Source organism: Macrotis lagotis, chromosome X (assembly GCF_037893015.1).
Source record: "Macrotis lagotis isolate mMagLag1 chromosome X, bilby.v1.9.chrom.fasta, whole genome shotgun sequence".
Lineage (NCBI taxonomy): Eukaryota > Metazoa > Chordata > Mammalia > Peramelemorphia > Peramelidae > Macrotis > Macrotis lagotis.
Window position 1 is genome coordinate 342,595,740 of NC_133666.1, and position 20,999 is coordinate 342,616,738.

Below are 20,999 nucleotides of genomic sequence, written 5' to 3' on the forward strand. Positions count from 1 at the left end.
TCTTATAGAATTTCTCCCACATCATTAGAGTAAAATATTATAATTATGATAACAAATGGTTATGGTAAGTTTATGTATATAGATAGATAGATGGATATAGATATATGGATGGCTTAAAAACAGTATAATGCTTAGAATCTTGGATAACTTTTTCTACCATTCTGCTAGTCCCTGCAGAAAACTGAGGGCCATTTGCTAACTTTTTTGTTACAGGGGTTGCTATAGACAACAGGAATCAATCTAATGGTTGGTTTACCAGGAAATGGACCTCTTCATCCTTCAGAGCAGGCATAGATTGTCATCAAGACCATACTTCAAGTTCTTTTAATTTGGCAGAACCTACCAGAGTTTTCCCTTTATACCTTCAAAAATAAAGAGCTACTTTCACATCACAGTAAATGGCCTTGTTGAGGAGACTGATTTTATATTAATCTCTTATTTATATTAGTCAACTTCAAAATATAATTTATAACTAAAGTACTATAATTAATTATTCTTTTATTTGAAAAGTAAAGTATCACTTAAACGATTAATGACTTTCTTGATAATCATGACTGAGAGGACAATTAACAGACATCAATCTCTACAGCTCAAGCTCAAAGTGCTTAAAGGATGCTCCCAAAGGCATTCAGAATAAATTTTGATACTCTGATTTCAAGATCAAAAAGCAACCAAATAGAAAAGGCTTTTGGAGATGAATAAAGAACTATTTGTGTGGTCAATTAACTTGATAATAACTGACAATTTAGTAGCAGAGTTTTTTAATAATTCTGTTTATAAATTCATAGCAATAAACCTAATGATGGGAAAGTCAGAATTAAATTTAATTATGTCATATCCTAAGTGATTAAAATGCAACAAACGAAATCATTCTAAGTAAAGGATAATATTCCAAGGGACTATAGTAAATGGATTGCCTTTGACATGAATAATTTTATAGTTATCCTCCAGATATTACATTGTAAGTTATCTCTATAAAGAAAAACTTTAGCTCCTTCCTGCCAAATAACAACTTGAATTACTGATAGATTTCTATTGCTCTTGTCCCATAAGTCTTTTTTTGTTATAGCAGTTTTGTCCTAAACAAATGGTATTTGAAATATAAAGCTATATTTTGAGTCAAAATATATCTTAAAATTCAGTTTTAATACAGTATTACCCTAGAACTTGGAAAACCCCTAAGAATCAAGTGTTGAGTATTCATTTTTTTGCCTTTTGGAAAATTCCCTAGAAACACTCTAAAATTATATTTTCCAAGAAAACAAACCAAAGAAATCCATCACAACAGAGAAAAAATATTTTATTAGTTACTTTTGGAATATGATAGGAAAATAGTATGTCATATAATCAAAATAATTTTAACATAAAATATATTAACTACAAAATGTGCTTTAGAAATTTTGCACCAGATCCTTAAACTATGCAGAGAACTGGTTAACAAGTAACAATTTTCAGATGCTCCCCATTTAAAATATTTAGTCAAATGATCATGACAACTATCATACTCTCTACTCCTAGTAGTCTTACTTCTAAGGGGGAAAAAATTATAATTGATTGTAAAAACTAAATCAGCTTTCACTGGTCCTTTTAACTTCACCCTTTTTATAATCTTGCATTTTCACTTCCCCTCAATTTGTCTGATGAATTATATCGACAAAATTAGGTTGGAGCAATGTGCCCAAAACCAGGTTCTTCCATACAAGTGATAGTATTCTTCCGGTAGAACTCAAACTTCACATTATTAACCCTTGCGTGCTCTCTGCTCAATGCTTCCACAGGCTTATATATATGTCTTCCATAATTAGAAGATGTCAACACTCCTATAGGTCTTTCCCATTCCTATTGAAAATCAAAGACATTTTAGATGTCATATATTAAAATCAGAATGACCCATCTTCATATCCATACTATTATTTCCTGCTGTAGTAATCATTTTTGCCAGAATTATTCAAGGCCATAATGTTTGGGGGGAGGCAAGTCTAATTATTTTTGGTGGAAAAGAATTAAATGACCCATTACCATCATGTGCAGTCCTTAAAAAAATCTTTAGGGGAAGCAATAGAATCACAAAAATGTAAAAACCATAGAAAAAAACTTATTGATCACTACAAATTCAAGACAAAATGGGACAATATTGCAAGTAAAATAATGGTATTCCCAAACTGACAAAAAATCATAATTTGGTTGTGTCTTCTTAAAAAGTTAAAATCTAGATCACACTGAAACTTTCCTGTCCATAGAATCATTGAAGGGGTCTTGAGGTCCTATGGACCAATGGCCTCCATTTACAGATTTAAAAAACCTGAAATACAGATATGTAAATTAGTTTACTCAGGGTAATCCTAAAAAATAAATAGTAGAACAAGTATTTGAATCCATGTCCTATGACTCCAAAGCTCATATTTGTTGTACTACAAATTATTACTATAAAGAAACATGTAAATACATTAAAGAAGATTGCTTTAAGGATTCCCAATTTTGTTGATGTGAATACTTCATCAGTACAGAAATCTACACTTCAATTTAGTAACTGCTATAATCAAAAATCTATATTAATCTACTGTCTAAGGAAACAGCAGTGCAATCCACTGCCGAGTCCATATTCAAGAAATTCTTTGCATTCATACTACCTTCATCTATTCTACAGGAATTCTTTACACACCTAGTTATTTGAATTTTGTCTCATACCTTCTTTCCAATTTAAATTAAATGAAAAACATAAAATAAAACAAAAATACTATGAAAACTATCAAAATAAAAAAATGGATCTTTGAAAGGAACTAACAAGGAATAAAACTTAATTTGATCAAAAACAAGGGGGGGAATCAAATGGACAAAATAAAAAAAAAGAAAGTCACAAACACACGACAAAGAAATAAAAACAATGGCAACCTGCTAGCAAAAAAAAACAAAAACATTTGCTAGCAAACCTAAGAACTAAAAAAGAATGGATGATTATCTACAAAAATATAAAATACCAAGATTATCAAAACATGAAAGAGATATCTTAAACAATCCAGTCTCAGAAAAATAAATTGAACTCTAAAAAAAAGCCAAAGGAAAAAATAAACTTTGGTCTAAGTAGATTCATAGTCATATTTATCAAATATTTAAAAGAGAAATCAATAATTATGCTGCACACATTATTCTTAAAAATTTAAGATGAAAAAACTCAACTAAACCTCTATCATGAGCTAAATATGACTCTAATACCATCAAAGAAGAATAAAGCAAAGAAAAAGTATTAATGAACAGTTTATATATTGAAACCATCTACGTAAAAGTCTAAGAGACTTGGCAACATATTCACACAATTATTCATTATGACCATGTTCAAATTATACCAGTGATTTGTGGGTGGTTTAACATTTGGAAAATAATGGAAAAAAAGTTATGAAAACAGCCCAAACCTTTACATCAAGTTTAGTTTTTTTGGTAATTGCTAAATTTTTAATTATGAATGTATTATTTTTTAAACTTTCTTTAAAAAGATCACCACTTTAAACAATTTGTCTAAATTTTACCTCCTCGTTAACCTTGAGTCCTATACTTTTGGCATGCTCTCGATCATCTCGATGCAATTTTTGATTGTAATCCAGTGGCCTTTTAAAAACGCAATCAAATAAGGAAACAACTCCTGTCTTAAAATAAAAAGAAAAAAATTAATTTTCTGACTTGAAAATTATAAACAAGTTACAATGTGTTCTAACTAGGAGCCATTATGATTAGTCTCACATAATGTTATCTTAAAACTTAGGATTCAATCCTGCTGTATTTCAATATCAATATTTTAAAGAAAGTTCCTGAACAAACAAACCTCCAGATTACTGATAGAGTCTGAATGCAGGTCAAAATATACTATTATTTACTTTTTTTTAAGACTTTTTTTTTGGTTGTTGTTGGTAGGTTGGTTTTTAAGTGTTGTTTCTTTTGGTCTATATTTTCTTTCCTTCAAATCCCAGCTAAAATTCCAGCTTTTTCAGGAAACCTTTCCCAATCTCTAAGTGTGATGCCTTCCCTCTATTGATTTTTCCTTATACCACTTGTATAGAGTTTATTTGTACTTATGTTTCTTGTTGCCCTCTACATTACACTGTAAGTGTCTCAAGGGCATTTGTCTTTCTTTATATTCCTAGCATAGTAAACAGTTAATAAATTCTTGCTGATTGATTGAAATTGTAGATGAAAACACAAGGAATGATCCATGGAACAAGGAAAATTAAACAGGTAAGATGTCACAAAAGAGCAACATGAAGCCAAAGAATTGTCTGTGGTTAATGGAGTGGGTATTGTGGAGTAGACTTCACATGCCAAAAAAGTGTAAAGAACTGTCTGAGATCTTTAACACTGGGTGACAATAAAACCCCCTATCCTTTGCCAATTGCTCTTCCTTGTCAGGGGAGGATCCTCTAAATTGTGCCAATTAGCTGTAGCCCAGGGATGGATGCTTTCCTACTTCTGTGTTCAGTCATTTTCCATCATGTCCTCTCTTTTTGACTCAGTTTGGGGTTGCAAAGACATTTCCTTCTCCAGTTCATTTTACAGCTGAGAAAACTGAGGCAAATAGGGTTAAGTGACTTGCCCAGGGGCACATAATGAGTCAGTATCTGAGACCAGATTTGAACTGAGGAGAAGGAGTCTTCTTGACTTGAGGTCCAAGATTCTATTCACTTTAGCTGCCCTATGGAATCCATGCCAAAGTCATATGAATCAAGTAATATGAGTCTGGTCCTGGTCAGGCAAGATGTGATAAGTACTGAATTTGAAGACAGAGATCCCAATTCAAATTTTTTCTGTTATTTTATTTTATTTTTTCAATTATATGCACAAGTATTTTTCAACATTCATCTTTTTATAAGCTTTTGAGTTCCACATTTTTCTACCACCCTCCCTTCCTTCCTCATCCCCACAGCAGCAAGTAATCTGATATAGATTGTGCATGTACAGTCATGATGAGTATATTTCATATTAGTCATGTTGTAAAAGAATTAGAACTAAAGGGGGGGGGGGAAGAAAGCTGTGACAAAGAAAAACCATGGGGATAGAACCAAGACGGCTCCAGAGCTCTTCCTCAAACCATTCCTTTAAATAATAACTCTTAAATTCCAGAGTGACAAAATCCACAAAAACACTGAGTGAAACAATTTTCCAGCCCAAAACAACTTGGAAGATCCAAGGTCCAGAGAGGACCACAACTGCCAGAGATGCCCCAGTCATCCAGGAAAAAACATACTCTTTCAGGGGAAAAGATGCACATTCAATGAAGTAGGGGACTTTCATGTTTATATAAGTCTAGATATTCAGATAATCAAGTCATGGTTTCTGTAATCAGTTATTCAGTATTAGTCTTAAATAAAATTTCATTATCCTTTTTTTTCCATTACCATTTAAGGTAAAAGTTAATTGTGTTCTCTAGCACCAGTAAGAAAAGACTTCCACTTTACATGGAAAGAATGGGTTTTTTTTTTTGTTTGTTTGTTTTTTGCAAGGCAATGGTTTTTTTTACAAGTGACTTGCCCAAGGACACACAACTGTGTGTTAGGTAATTATTAAGTGTCTGAAGCTGGATTTGAACTCAGGTACTCCTGACTACAGGGCCGGTGCTCTATCCACTGCACCACCTAGTCGCCCCTGGAAAGGATATTTTTAAGAAATTTACTTCACAATAATTTACTTCACAATTCAATGATTGTCCATTTGACACTCTTCTCTCCCTCCCCTGAGATCTTATAATCTATGCTTTTCCTTTATAAAGTCTCAGTATAATGGCCTTAACTACTCAAACAACCTAGTCCATCATTTGAAAACATTTTGCCCTTTGCTTCTGTATTTGGTTTTTAAATAATCATTTGGCCATCTATTATCTTTATCAAGAGAGGGAAAAAAGGTATCACATTTCACCTGAGCTTGCTTTATCCACATCTCTAGAACTCTAGATCACTCAAAAAAATGGAGCTCATTTAAGATCATGGCTGATATATTGACAATGCCTTTAATTTAATCATTGGTTTTACCACTGTTGTCACCCTGTTACTGATCCCTTTTTTCTTTCTTTTCTATTTGGTTTCAAGTAAAAAGGTACCAAAAACAAATCCAGATCTTAATGATCTTATGAAGCATTTTTTGACCAATTATAACCAATAACTTACAAAATTCCTAAGTCTGATTCTTATAAGTTTGCTGGTATTCTGCTCTTTGATTCTCTCAGTGGTTTTTTCTCTGCTTAAAAGTATTCAAGTATTTGTACTTGCAGCATAAAGTAAATAATTTTTTAAAAAAAGAAAAAGGAAATAAAGACCATTTCTTTTGCCCTCCTAACCACTTTTTCATGTTTTATATATTTAATGTTCTAGTATAAAATTATCTTTCAATTTTTATCCTATCAATGCTACTATCAGTCTGCTTTCCAGCTATGCCCTTGACTTTGACATTGTCATAGCCTTCTGCAGAGTCAGTTTCTAAGATGCCCTGTTACTGTAGTATCACAAACCAAAAAAAAAAACCCTAAAAAAAAGTATTTGAAAGCTTTGAAGAATAGGGTAAGTAATTTTAGGTCATTGAAACAAAAGAATCAGAAAGTAAATCAGGGATATTTGGAACATAAGAGAACTTACATGGGGATATATATATATATATATATATATATATATATATATATATATTCCTTAGAAAGCAGATAACCTCAAGATTAAAGGTTTTAGGGAAAAAACCAGGTTGAGATGGCAAAACCTTCAATGATAATCCATTTAAAAAAAATACTTTTTAAGGGGCAGCTAGGTGGTGCAGTTGATAGAGCACTGGTCCTGTAGTCAGGAGGACCTGAGCTCAAATCCAGGCTCTGACCTTTTTTTTTTTAAGAAACATTTTATTTATTTTGAATTTTACAATTTTTCCCCTGATCTTGCTTCCCTCACCCCCTCCCCACAGAAGGCAGTTTGTTAGTCTTTACATTGTTTCCATGGTATGCATTGATATAAGTTGAATGTGATGAGAGAGAAATCACATCCCTAAAAGAAAAAACATATAGTATTATATATAGCAGAATTACATAAGATAACTTTTTTAAAAAATTAAAAGTAATAGTCTTTGGTCTTTGTTCAAACTCCAAAATTCTTTCTCAGGATAGAGATGGCATTCTCTGTTGAAGTTACTCCAAAATTGTGCCTGATTGTTGCACTGATGGAATGAGCAAGTCCATCAAGGTTGATCATCATCCCCGTGCTGCTGTTAGGGTGTACAATGTTCTTCTGGTTCTGCTCATTTCACTCAACATCAGTTCATGCAGATCCTTCCAGCTTCCCTGAATTCCCATCCCTTCTGGGTTCTAATAGAATAATAGTGTTCCATCATATATATATATATATATATGTATATATATATATATACATATATATGTATATATATGTATACACATATATATACATATATATGTATATATATATATATATATATATATATATATGTATATATATATATATATATATATATATATATATCACAGTTTGTTAAGCCACTCCCCAGCTGATGGACATTCACTCAATTTCCAATTCCTTGTCACCACAGAGCTGCTATGAATATGTTTGTACACAGTCACAGACATTTAACAATTACCTAGTTATGTGACCTTCAGCAAGTCACTTAACTCCAATGCCTTACCAAAAAAATGGTTTTTGGAACTTATAACAATCTCACTTGCCATCTCCTCCCACCCCCATCCTTGTTCCCTCTTTGCTCTCCTACCCATTAAACATAAATGGCTATTCACCATTGGGGTATATTTCGAGGTGTATTTGGGCCCACAGCCATTCACTTTCCTATCTTTGTCAATTCTGTCTGCCTGTCTGTCTCTCTCTCTTTATCAAAAGTGAGGCTGAGTATCCCTATAACTCAGTTTGGAAGTATATTTGCAAGTCTTAATCTACTGTTAACTGTACAGGAGCTTTAATCTGCTCTGTTTCTGATCTGATCTAATTTGTCCCCCTCCATATGTAGCCCAGTAGTCTCCTATTCCCAGGCTCTCACTGTTTGGATGTTAGAATTAGTGGTGGCAGCTGATCAGGTAGGCCCTACTCAAGCTCAGAACTCCCAAACTCAAGTGATACAACAACATCAACCTCCACTGGAGCATGTGTATACTTCAATCTCTAATCAATGCTTTATAGAATTTAGAATCCTGATATTAAATTGGACCTTAGATGTCATATATGACACATAAATTCCATCCCATAAAATGACTGACAAGTAGTTATCAATCAAGGAATCAATATTTCAAACATTCAGTGTCCACTTGAAAATCTCCATTGCAAAGGAGTTTAGTTTCTATCAGTGTAGCTCATTCCTTTTTTGAACATCTGTCAAAACTTTCTTGAGCCAAAACTGGTATTCCTATAACTTATCTAACAAATCCATTTGTTTGAACATTTTTAATTTTTTAACCCTTTACTAAATTGAGCTTTTTTCTTTAGGTTCAATCCACTTGAAGAGTCACCTATGGAAAAAATACTTATTTTTAGAATTTCTTTTAACTAAATGCTGTGGAAGCCTACTAAAGTTACTGGTGAGTTGGCCTGACATTCATTTCAGCATAACACTTAATACTTTGTTTCATACATGCTGAATAAATATTATCAATTGAATGTCAAATATATTGACCTAGCCCCAAAGTCCTGTCTTACTTTTAAAAAGTTTTAGCTGCTTTTTGTTTTTTTAATTCAGTCATCTTCCATTATACTTTCTCCTCCTAGCACCCTCTTGTAAAAATGGTTAAAAATAAAACCCGATAAGCACAATATATGCAACATTTCATCTTAGTGGTCACCCACCTTTCTAGCCAGTTAACAAATATCTTAAAATTATCAGTAACTAATATTTGTATATTATATAATATGTAATATTATAATCATTATTAATAGATCTCCATTATGTGCCAATCACTTTTACTTCTGAGTTCAAGTCTAGCCAGGGATTTGGTTTTAAAACTTTGGAAATCCCATAATGATTCAAATTATCTAATTATAACTCATAAGACTATTAATCTGGCTCATCTATACCATGATATTAATGGTAAATCTCTATTCTTTTATTCTACATATGTTAAGTTTCTAGGGGATATAAAGTTTAATGAAAATAATTTCAGTGCCTTCAAGTTAATTCAAATTTTTTTGCTAAAGAAGGACCACATCTTATATAGAGATATTATCATGGCTCTTGTGAGACAAAGATGCTCAGCTATTCTCTGCTATCTCTTTGAGAAAATCTATCTGTCCAAGGTATTATCAAAAATGTCAGTCTAGGGCAGTAAAATTCCTTTGATAGAAACAGATAAGTTCCATATAAAAATCTTAACTTTTTTGTGTGTTTTTCTTATTATACTCTTCATTGGTAGAAGGTAAAAGAGCAGTGTTTGACCTTTTCACACAGTGTTGTGAGAATGCACTGACCTCCTCCACATCTTGTTTCAATTTAGTCAGGTTCACATCTCAAGAAGTCAGGACATTTCAGAGACTTCCACTCTTCATTATTCTGTCTGCTCAAAATGCCAGCTATAGTAATTCTGGAGGTGGGAAGAGTCAAATGAGTTTTGTTTTCATTTCAAACACCTGTCCTCACAATATATATTCTAAGAAGAAGAGCAGAGATTACAAGTGATGAGCTTTCAGCACCAATCCTTTCTTGTCTCCATTGTCAGACAGCTGTCAAGAGCAAACTTCTACCCAAAGACAGCATATTGAAAAAGTTCAAGAGTTGCCTTTTTGAAAATGAGCAAACTTCCCTGGACTATTTATCAGTCTTCCTAAGAAACAAGTCAGTTAATAATAGTATAGAATTCTTTGACTTGGATTAATAATGCTCAAAGAGGAACAAGAATGGAGAAAAGCAATAACAAAGATCAAACAATAGAGAAGCCAACTCAATTTTTATTTGGCTAAGGATTCAATAGTTTGTTGTTGTTATTGTTTTCCCAAAAAAATGCACTTTCCTGATTTACATTTTATTTTGGCTAATATAAAAATTATTACATATTCTCTGAACTTGGAAAATGAAAGAAGAAAGTTGAAGGCATATCTAAAGATAAAGTGATAAATTCCTGTTTAAAATAATACTCATCTGATCATTTATTTTGGATGTTTCCTCCAAAGATTCAGATCATAATTCATCCAAGCCTGCCATTTTGTGTGACTCTTATATGTCTTCCCGTAATTACTCAATCTGCTAGAGATCTTCCTCACTGTGTTCTGACAATGTGAAATTAGTATAGTGCTTTAAGCTATCCACCTCTTTCTTACCATGTGACCAGCTCATTTTCTCTTCCTATCACATCTTCATCTGATAATAAATTTTATGCCTTCCTGTTATTTATAATATCTCATTAGTTTTATGATGTGGTTTGTTCACACTCACAATGTGCTCATTTATTTCCCTACTTGTTATGAGGACAGTTAGTTGTAGATTATCTGGCCTGGAGTCAGGAAGATTCATCTTCCTGAATTCAAATCTAACTTCAGATACTAACTGTGACTCTGGGCAAATCAGTTAACCCTATTGTCTTAGCTTTTTCATATATAAATGAGCTGGAGAAGGAAATGGTAAACCATTCCTTTATCTTTGCCAAGATAACCCTAAATGTGGTAACAAAGAATCAAAACCAACTGAATAATAATTGCTACATTCATTAAAAATTTTTTGAACATTATAGTGTTCTATGGACCATAGCTAAATAACACCCCATTAGAATAATGTTATTTAAAAGATGAGATCATTAAAGGAGCTTCCAAATTCCTGAAAACAATCTAAATTATGGTGTCAAGTAGTATTGTCTGCCCCAAATACATATAAAAATACAATACTGCTACTAATAATAAACATTTACTTTGCATGTTACACTTTATACAACATTGCTGCACTTGAAATAAAACATTAAATTCATTTAACAAAGGACAACTCATTAGGGATCTCAAAGCAGGTAATTTCCATTGTTTTCTATTTAGAAAAATCCAGTTCTATCACATTGACTCTAGTGTCAAAAATTTGTGTCAAGAAGAAAATACCTATAGGTTGCCTTTATAACGAGGAAAATATAAACTTTCAGGACACTTTATCATAACTCCCCCCCCCATACCCAACCCATCCAGCTCATTAATATTTTATTCAGATACTCTTCAAGCAAACATTCTCTGAGGCTCTGCTTTTCCATTTTAGTAGCATGGAAATCACATCAGGAAAAAGGAGAGTAATTCAAAAACATTATTGAACTGAATCACTTGTGATGCTGCTGTTAGAGTTTTTACAGAAAATGCACCAAGAGCCACAGTTCCCTAGAGATGCCTGTAATTCATTCCACAGGAGTTCATCACTTCCTAGCTGACACCTGCTAAATACTGATTTTTATTCTAAGTTTCAAGGGCATATACAAAGATCTTTTTTTTAAAAAAGCTAACAGATATATGTATTAACTTTGTAAATTCTTTGGGTGTCTAGATGCTTTAGAAGTTTAGTAGTGACATACAAAGACTTATTTTTAAGCCACTGTATAAAATTCATACAATCTGTTCACAAGCAGATTATGTTCATCTCTTATGAGAGAAAAGTTTTGAGTGGGAAAGAAATTATTATATTTGGTCTCACCTCCAATAACATGGAAGAGAAGGATTTCCATGATAATAAGGTAATAGTATTTTAAGATTTCTTGGCTTAAGAATAGATTCTTCACCTCTCTCTCTCCTTTATAAAGATGGAGTAAGGAATATCTCACTTACATCAGACACAACTAATGTATTGTTTTTGTGGAATTGCTTTTCATTTTATTTTTTATAATTCAAATTTTAATGTTTTATAATTTAAATTTTAATTGATAATTCCCTGCCATCATTACAAACATCACTTATAGAAAGATACTGTGCTATATTGATTTTATTAGGGAATATTTGCCCTAATATTAACTGCCCCCCAAAGCTGTTCTTTTTTGAGTCATTCTTTTTATTTTATTTTTTATTTTATTATTTTATTTATTCTTCCCCTTCCAGTGGAATTTTTTTAAATCTTCACAATGAATACATATAATCCAATAAACAAATTCTCCCATTGGTCATGTAGAATTATATATATATATATATAATTCTAGATTAGCTCTCTAGCAAGAGATGGATACAAATTCATCTCCAGACTCTGGACTGGCCAGATCTGAACTCAGGAAAGAAACAGCACTCTATTCACTGGGTCATGTAGTTATACCGATCATACACTGATAATAATAGAGTATATTTATAATGTTAATATATAGATAATGTATTTTAAGGTTTGTATTACACTTCACTCATAACAATCCTTACATGGCCTAGAGTCTCCCTTAAGAAGGGTTTCCAGGGGCAGCTAGGTAGTGCAGTGGATAAAGCAGAGGCCCTGGAGTCAGGAGGACCTGAGTTCAAATCCAGCCTCAGACACTTAATAATTACCTAGCTCTGTGACTTTGGGCAAGTAACTTAACCCCAATGCCTTGCAAAAAATAAAAGAAGAAGAAGAAGATGGATTTCCAGATCAGCCACATCTCATTCCTATCCATGCTACACTCTGGACTTGCTCTACCATGTGCCCAAGCCAGGCAACTTCATCTTCACCTTCTTCCTCCCCTCAAGCCCAACTTTCAGCTTCTTTTTATCAGTTTGCTTTTCCTATTAGGATATTAATATCTTGATACCCTTTGATCCAGCAATATCACTACTAGATCTGTATCCCAAAAAGATCATGAAAAAGGGGAAAAGACACACATACACAAAAATATTTATAACAGCTCTCTTTGAGGTGGTAAAAAATTAGAAATTGAAGAATGGTTGAACAAATTATAATAAATTTATGTGATGAAGTACTATTATTCTGCAAGAAATCATGAATGAGGGGTGGCTAGGTGGCATAGTGGATAAAGAACCGGCCTTGGGGTCAGGAGTACCTGGGTTCAAATCCGGTCTCAGACACTTAATAATTACCTAGCTGTGTGGCCTTGGGCAAGCCACTTAATCCCATTTGCCTTGCAAAAAGGAAAAAAGAAATCATGAATGGTCAAACTTTAGAGAAGCATGGAAAAAATTACATGAACTGTTATTGAATAAAATGAGCAGAACCAGGAGAACATTGTACCCATTAACCGCTACAAAGAGTGATGATCAAATATGATAGACATAGCTCTCCTCAGCAGTACAGAAGTCAAAGATAATTCTAAAGGACTGCTGATGGAAAATACCATCCACTTCCAGAGAGAGAATTATGGAGTCTGAATACAGACCAAAGCATACTATTTTTCATTTTAAAATTTTTGTTTTAAGCTTTATGTTTGTTTTGGTTTTTCTACCCTCCCGTAGTTTTTTGATCCCTTTTGCTCTGATTTGTCTTTCACAACATAGTATGAAAATATGTTTATAAGTTATACCTATTGGATTGCTCGCTGTCAAGGGGAGAGGGAAGGAGAAAAATGTGGAATTCAAACTTTTACAGATAAACGAATGTTGAAAACTCTTTGCATGTAGTTGGAATAATAAATTTAAATAAAAAAAATATAAGCAGCTTGATGATAGCGGGTGTCTTTCTTCCTACTTGTATTTTTAACCACAATTCAGGATAATACTTGATACATAGTAAGTGCCTAATAAATTGGTTAGTTGATAATCTTCTCCATTTTACAAAGCTTTCAATGGCATAGCCCAGACAGTCAGTGACCCTGAGGGCCAGTAATCAAATGAGGTCTCTAGATAACTGTTTCTATAGTAAAACTAGTGTTCTATAAATTACATTAAGTTGCTTGAGGGTCAAGACTGTGTATGCCTTTATTCCTATTTTATGCTCAAGTCCTGCCCATAGGTACTTTCTAGATGTTTGGTTAATTCTGCTGAATGCTTAGACAAAACCAGGATTGTCATGCAGTGCTACAGCTCAAGATGGTGCTTAAATCAACTTTTTTTTTCAAGAATTAACAAGAATGTTAACTCTGGCCTTCCCACATCCTCCTAACAAATTGAACAATTTAAAAAAAAAATACTAAAAAATAAATTAGCATTGTTCAAAAATCTATGATTTTCTGCATTTAAGGCTATTACCTAACAGGAAAGGCTCATTTTTGTTCTTTGAGATGGATTGTATGCATTGACCATGGTTCTACAGTCTTTTAAAATTGTTTTTCTCTATAGTATTATTGTTCTGCTCATTTCCTCAATTTCTGTCCACTTCCTTTAGCATTAGTTCATAGCATCAGACTTAGCATAGCACCTCCTCACTTTCATTTTCCTCTGAAATTGTCCATTTCATCATTTGTTATTGCACAATACTATTCCTTTACATTCATATACTGCAATTATATATATGTTACATTAACATTCATATACTACAATTCATATCATACTTCATTTGCATTCAGATACTACAATTATATATCTATATACATCTATATATATATATATATATATAAAACTATATCTACATATATAGATATAGATTAGAAAAATATCTCCTTTCCCACTTTCATTGATTTCTTTGGGATATGTGCCTAGTAGTAGAATGACGGGATCAAAAATTATGCAAAGTTTGATAAATTTGTAATATACCAAGAATGTTTTTCAGAATGGCCAGACCAATTCACAGTTCTATTAATATCATTAATGCGCCTGAAGCTCACAGCTCTCCCACTATTTGTCATATTCCTCTTATTTCATCTTTGCCAATGTGATGAGTGAGAGGTAGACCTTTAAATCTTTATTTCAAAGTATCCCTTGCTGGGTAAAAAAAAAGAAGAAAGAAAAATACTTAGAATTGAGGAATTCCAAGTAAATGTTTTGAGGGCAAGTCTTCTACTTCTTTGTGTACTCCAAAGTGCTCAGCAAATGGTAGGTTCTCATTAAGTACTTTTTGTGATTGGCTGGCAATACATTAGCTAAGATTGTTGTAAATTTTAAGTGAAACAGAAAAAAAGAACTGATATTACAATATTTCTTCCATCTTTGATAGAGGAGTAAATTTATTTTTATGGAATTGGAAGATAATCAGTCATTTCAGTAATCACATAACAGTGAAATCAGGTCCACTATCCTAAATATTTAGAAAATTGCATTATGACCTTACAGATAAAAAGTACAAAGAAGCACAGAAAAATGGAGCAAAAGTTTAGACATTTCCGGGAGGCTAGGTGGCACAGTGTGTAGAGCACTGGCCCTGGAGTCAGGAGTACCTGAGTTCAAATCCAGCCTCAGACACTTAATAATTACCTAGCTGTGTGGCCTTGGGCAAGCCACTTAACCACATTGCCTAGCAAAAATCTAAAAAAAAAAGTTTAGACATTTCCAATAATAGGATCTTGCAGGAAAAACGAGATGAGAGCAAAGGTATCAGCATAGTACCACTTCCTAGTTCTGTGAGGAAATATGGTGCTGGGACAGTGCGAAAGGGCACTGGGTTTCAAGTTAAAGGACCTTAGTTAAAAGTTCCATAAGGCAAATCACTTAACCTCTTCAGTCTCAGTTTACTAATCTGTAAAAGAAAAGTTTGATTAAATGACAGAATTCTGAGATTCCTTCTAAGCTATGTCGCACACTGACTAGAGCTCTGACCTTGGAATCAGGAGGACAAGAGTTGGAATCCATCTCAGACATTCTACACTTACCAGCTGTGTGAGCCTGGGCAAGTCATTTAACCTTAAAGTCAGATCCATATTTGGCCCCTAGACTCAGACAGCACTGGAGGAGAAAGTTCGATGGTTGACTTAGCACAGATCTTCTCACTCAAATCCAATTCATATGTTTGTCATGGTCGTGGTCTTCTTTTTTCGAAAATTAAGGACAGACATTAAACCACATAATACCTATCTCATAGAGTTTTTGTGAAAAAATTGCTCTGTTAACTGAAAATATCAACTGTTATTTGATCACACTGTTTTTGTATACTTGGATTATCCTGTTTGTGGATAGCTTATGTGGGAGGAGAGAAAAATAAATTTTTGCGTAGGATTTTGGAAGGAATAGAGGAATAACCTTCTTTTTCATCAGGAATAATTATTCCTGAATTTTCTCCTAAACTTGCCTATTTAATTGCTTTTTGGGAATAGATGTGATAAGCACAAATTAAGAGGGAAAGGGTCATCCAGGGGAAAAACAAAACAAAACAAAACAAAAACCCATTTACCTCTTTAGTTGTCTAGGATAGAAATCTGCCTAATAACAGTATTTAGCAAATATTACTTGATGATAATGATTATTATTATGGAAGTCTACAGTAACCTAACGTATTGCCAACCAATCACAAAAAGTACTTAATGAGAACCTACTATTGGTTGAGCACTTTGGGGTACACAAAGTAGCAGATGACAACTTTCATAGCATTTAAGACTAAGGGAATGAAACTTGATCAAACAAAACAATAGAGGATAAATGAAGCAGCTTTAGCCTGAGGCACCCCACTGGCACAGCTTTCTGTGCTTGTAGTCAAAGAAGACTTGAGCTTGACTTCCTGCTAGCTCTCTGACCTTGAGAAAAATCACACATCCTTCCTGGGTCTTAGTTTCCCCATCATCATGAGAACATTGACATTAGAGGGAGTCAATAATTAATAGAGTAATCAAGAAAGGGTTTGTAAGAGGCAGGATCCTTTAGGAGAGAAGGATCTGAAAAGACAAATAGGATTTGAAGGAGTGGAAGGGAGAAAGAGAAAGTATTTCAGATAAGGGAATTAGTAATAGTGAAAAGAACAAGACAGGAATGTTTATGCCCTTTCCACTGGAAAACAGAGACTAACCTGCCTAGAGCAGAAAGTATGCTTTTTGGAAATAAGGTGGGACCTTGAAAGTCAGGCAAAGGAATTAATACTTGATAGAGAAGAAAATAAAAAATGAAATTAGGAATATATTTTTATTCTGGTTCTAGCATTTAGCACATCTAGAATACAGTAGATATGTAATAAATGTTTATTGAATTGGCAAAGAGGGAAAACCACCTTGTTGTACCTTGCTAAGCTCAGGCTGCTGTTTTAAGTTTAGATCATGAGTTTTAAGTAAGACATTGACAAGTTGGAGTGTCCATAAAAAAAGGTGACAATGAGGGCTTAGAGATCATGCCACAGTAAGAATGGCTGAAGGAACCTTGAGGAGAAAAGACATAGGGGAATCACTGTACCTGTCTTCAAGTGAATGAAGAACTGCCTAGCAAAGAGGTGTGACACATGGCTTGGCACCAGAAGATAGAACTAGGGGGAATGATTGGAAGTAGCAGAAATGCAAATTTAGATTTAATGTAAGGAGAAACCTCCTAACAGGGCTATCTATAAGTGGAATGGTCTTCCCTGGAGTCAGTATGTTTTTCTTTATTATCAAACAAAACAATAGAGGATAAATGGAGCAAAAAATAGAATGACCATGTGGAGATGTAGAGGGATTCCTTTTCAGTTAAGAGTTGGGTCACACTGCCTGGGAAGTTCCTTTTTACCCTGAGATTATGAGGTTTCTTTTGATATCTGCTTTCCTGTCTGAGGTCATTGATCCATTTTTACATGGAATTTAAAGATTATACTTCTGTATCTGAAAAAAAAGTCTTGATTAAAATCTTGGTTCTGCCACTCATATGACCTTGAGCAATACATTATAGCCTCCTCTAGTCTCAGATTCCTCATCAGGATAAAGGGAGCTTAGTTTAGATAGCCTTTCTCCAATTTCTCTGTGAACCCATGAATTATCTTGGCCGGTATTCTCATCTATCAAATGAATATAACAACAACTGCCCTGCCTATATCTGGACTGTGGTAAGGAAAGTACTTTGTAAATTGTAAAAAACAAACATGTAAATGAGAGTCATTATTATTTTGGCAAAGCAACTTCATTTTAGAGGTTGGCAAAATAATTGTGGCTGCTAGGTACATTAAACTATTACTAAGTACATTAAAAATTTCCTAGTGATTTTATGTATATGTGAATGTAACTTCAGTTATTGATCATTGTGAATATCTTGAAGATGTGTATATTTGTCAAAAATAATATATACTACATACAAATTCATTGTTAAAGTATAAATTCTTACTGAGAAGGCAGGATAGGTATTCTGCAGAAGATGGGATTTTTATTTGAGTCTTTAAGGCAGCCAGGAGGCAGGGGTGAGGAGGGAGAATATTCTAGGAATAGAGCCAAGGAAAGGGGATGGAGTTAGTCTTTTAAAAAAAATCCACATTTATGAGAGGGGCGGGGTTGAAGCAGTAAGTGAGAGAGTTGACTGTCTCTGCCCCCTACTAAACAAAATCTCTGCCTCCTGGATGTAGACCTCCTGCCTGCCTGCCGCTTCTTACCTTGCCTTCCTGGTAGAAATAGCTGTGCTCCTTGGGGCCCCGGCGCTGGGGCGGGATGTAGCTGAAAGAGGATAAAGCGCACATGGGCAGAGGCTTGGGCTTCACTCTCAGCATGTCCTCAGTAATCTCCTCCTCATCCTCCTCCGCCATGCCTCTGGTCTTCTCCCAGGTCCTTCAAGCCTCCACTCCCCCTGCCGCAGCAGAAACCCGAGAGTTGTCTGGTTGCTAGGCAACTGATGCAAAGAAGCGTTGCTAAGAAGCAGGTGCACAATTGGAGAGTGTTCTGGGCTCCTTCCCCAGCTCCTCCCAGTTCTCCAGGCTTTGCCCCAGAACCCAAGGAATTGGTCGGATCCTAGACCTAGAGCTGGAAATGACCCCAGGGGCCATCTGGTGCAACCCTGCTATTTTACAAATGGGGGAGCTTCAGAGGGTAGAGGCTAGAAAGCGTCTGTGAGGATTTGAATTGAGTTCTCTGATTTCAGAGTAAGTCTATCTACCCTTTCACCACAGTGAAGAGTGTAGACTTTTAATTGTAAAATACGATGCCTCTCTTCACCCCCTCACACCCTATGGCCTTTTGCTGTCAGATATGACCGCACCAGTTTAAACTCATATTCTGTTTGTTTGTGGCAAGGCAATGGGCTTAAGTGACAAGGTAACACAGCTAGTAAGAATCAAGTGTCTGAAGTCAGATTTGATACTCAGGTCCTCCTGACTCCAAGGTGTTCTATCCACTGCACCACCTAGCTGCCCCTCAAACGCAAATTCTTATCCCTTTTCATTTATTCTTTTGTCAGCATTTCTTATTACTGATCCAGGCTGCATATGAATAGGATTTTAAAATGATTGTTGGTGTTCAGTCCTGCCGGACTCTTTGTGATCCCATTTGGGGTTTTCTTGGCAAAGATACTGGAGTGGTTTGCCATTTCCTTCTCCAGCTCATTTAACAGATGAGGAAACTGAAGCAAACAGGGTTAAGTCACTTGCCCAGGGGCACACAAGCTAATAACAATATCCGGAGCCAGATTTGAACTCGAGAAGATGAGTGTCCTTGACTTTAGGCCAGGTACTCTATCACTTCTCCAGCAGGTGCCCCATTAAAACTATTACCTGCTGATCCATTAGCACACACAGTGCAGCCCAGCTCTAAGAGGTCAGCTGGGGGGTGGGGTGGGCAGGGACGGGACGGGTGAAGGGAGGGGGGAGGGGAGATATCCTAAAAACAGCCGAAATCGCCACTCTCGGACTCAGTGGGATAGGGAAAAAAGAAGCATTATTACAAGGGTTACCAAAACTGAATAAGCAATACTGAGAGTTGGCCAACTAAGGTTTCTTACGGAGGTTAAGAGAATCTTTAGGAAAAATAGCCAAGCAAAGGGGGTATGACAGATGGACTAGTGGAACAGGGCAGTGCAGCTGATCCACTCCAGAGAGGGAAGGGAGGCTTTTTCAAAGAGCAAGAAGAGGGACCAGGAGGAGTTAGGGCAGGATTGGGAAGAGTCAGAAGCAGGACTGGGAGGAGTTAGGGGCTGCTATGGAATAAGGGGCAGGACTGAGAGGTACCAGAGAGAAACTAAGGATGTCAATGCATAGCATAAGATTGTATTCCGGAGCGTGCATGAGGGATGGAGAGTTTTTGATTAACTATAATTTCTTAAATTAAGGTTAAACATAACATCTTAACTGATGTTAGCTTGCCTGAGAGTTAGGGTCTTTGTTAACTCAAGGTAGTCTTAAGGAATCTATGATGTATAACTAGGAAAACCAGGTGAGATAATTTGGAAACACTAGATTAGATAAAATTACATAGAGACTAATACAAAGTCAATAAAAATAGAGAAGACTTAACAGCATTAAAAGATTAACTATTATCAGAGTGCCTATTTGCTTAGGTACATTCCTTGCTTGTATGTGGCTTACTAAGGAACAATGCAGAGAAAAGAAAGAACTACATTTGTATCTTAATTCAGAAAAAAGGAAAAAGATTACAATATATCTTTTGGCTGACAAAATTCTCCCCTTTTTTTCTTCCCTTTTTTGCCAAGTAGTGGATTCCATGGACTATTGATTGCATCTATCTCTAAGATGACCTAGAATTATAGTAAATAGAGTTGTAAAAGGTCGGAGATTATCTAATTCACCCTCAATTTGTGTGGTGTAGTGAGAGAGAACTGGATTTGGTGCTTGGATTAAACTTGGATTCCTATTCAAGTTCTCCTACTCAGAATTACCCCCCTGTGACTTTGGGAAAGTAATTAAACTCCTCTAGATGCTTCTTTATCTATAGGAGAGGATTCATTATCTTTAAGGTCCCATCAAATTCTAAAACCTAGGCTTATTTTATAGAATGGGGGAAAATGGTGTCTACATGGGTTAAATGACTGACACTCCCCACCCCCATGTAAATTTAAAGTTATAATAATGGAAATCTAGATCATAAGAGATTGTAAACACTGGATTCCGAACACTGTACTTTTACTGGCATTGACAAACCAGAGTATCCAGGGGAAGTCTGTAGTACAAAAACCATTTTATAACCTAGATCAGTTGAAGAGCCCTAGGGTTACAAAGGTGGAGGTGGAGGGGGAGCTTTTTTGGGGGAGGGGGGAGGAATGAAATAACTTTATTTGAAAGAAAAGTGCAGTAGAAGTCAAAAGCTTGAAAGAAACTGGAGGGAATTTAGACACCTCCTCTCA

General features: G+C 34.8%; 1 protein-coding gene across 1 annotated transcript; it reads right to left on the reverse strand.

Moving 5' to 3' along the window:
- Positions 1 to 1,275: 1,275 nt before the first annotated feature.
- Positions 1,276 to 18,544, reverse strand: CFAP90 (cilia and flagella associated protein 90). Its single transcript, XM_074204560.1, has 3 exons — positions 18,304 to 18,544; positions 3,525 to 3,641; positions 1,276 to 1,839 (listed from the first exon to the last, which is right to left on the reverse strand). Exons 1-3 carry the CDS (start codon positions 18,451 to 18,453, stop codon positions 1,660 to 1,662), a joined length of 447 nt encoding a protein of 148 aa, XP_074060661.1. The 5' UTR covers positions 18,454 to 18,544; the 3' UTR covers positions 1,276 to 1,659.
- Positions 18,545 to 20,999: the final 2,455 nt, after the last annotated feature.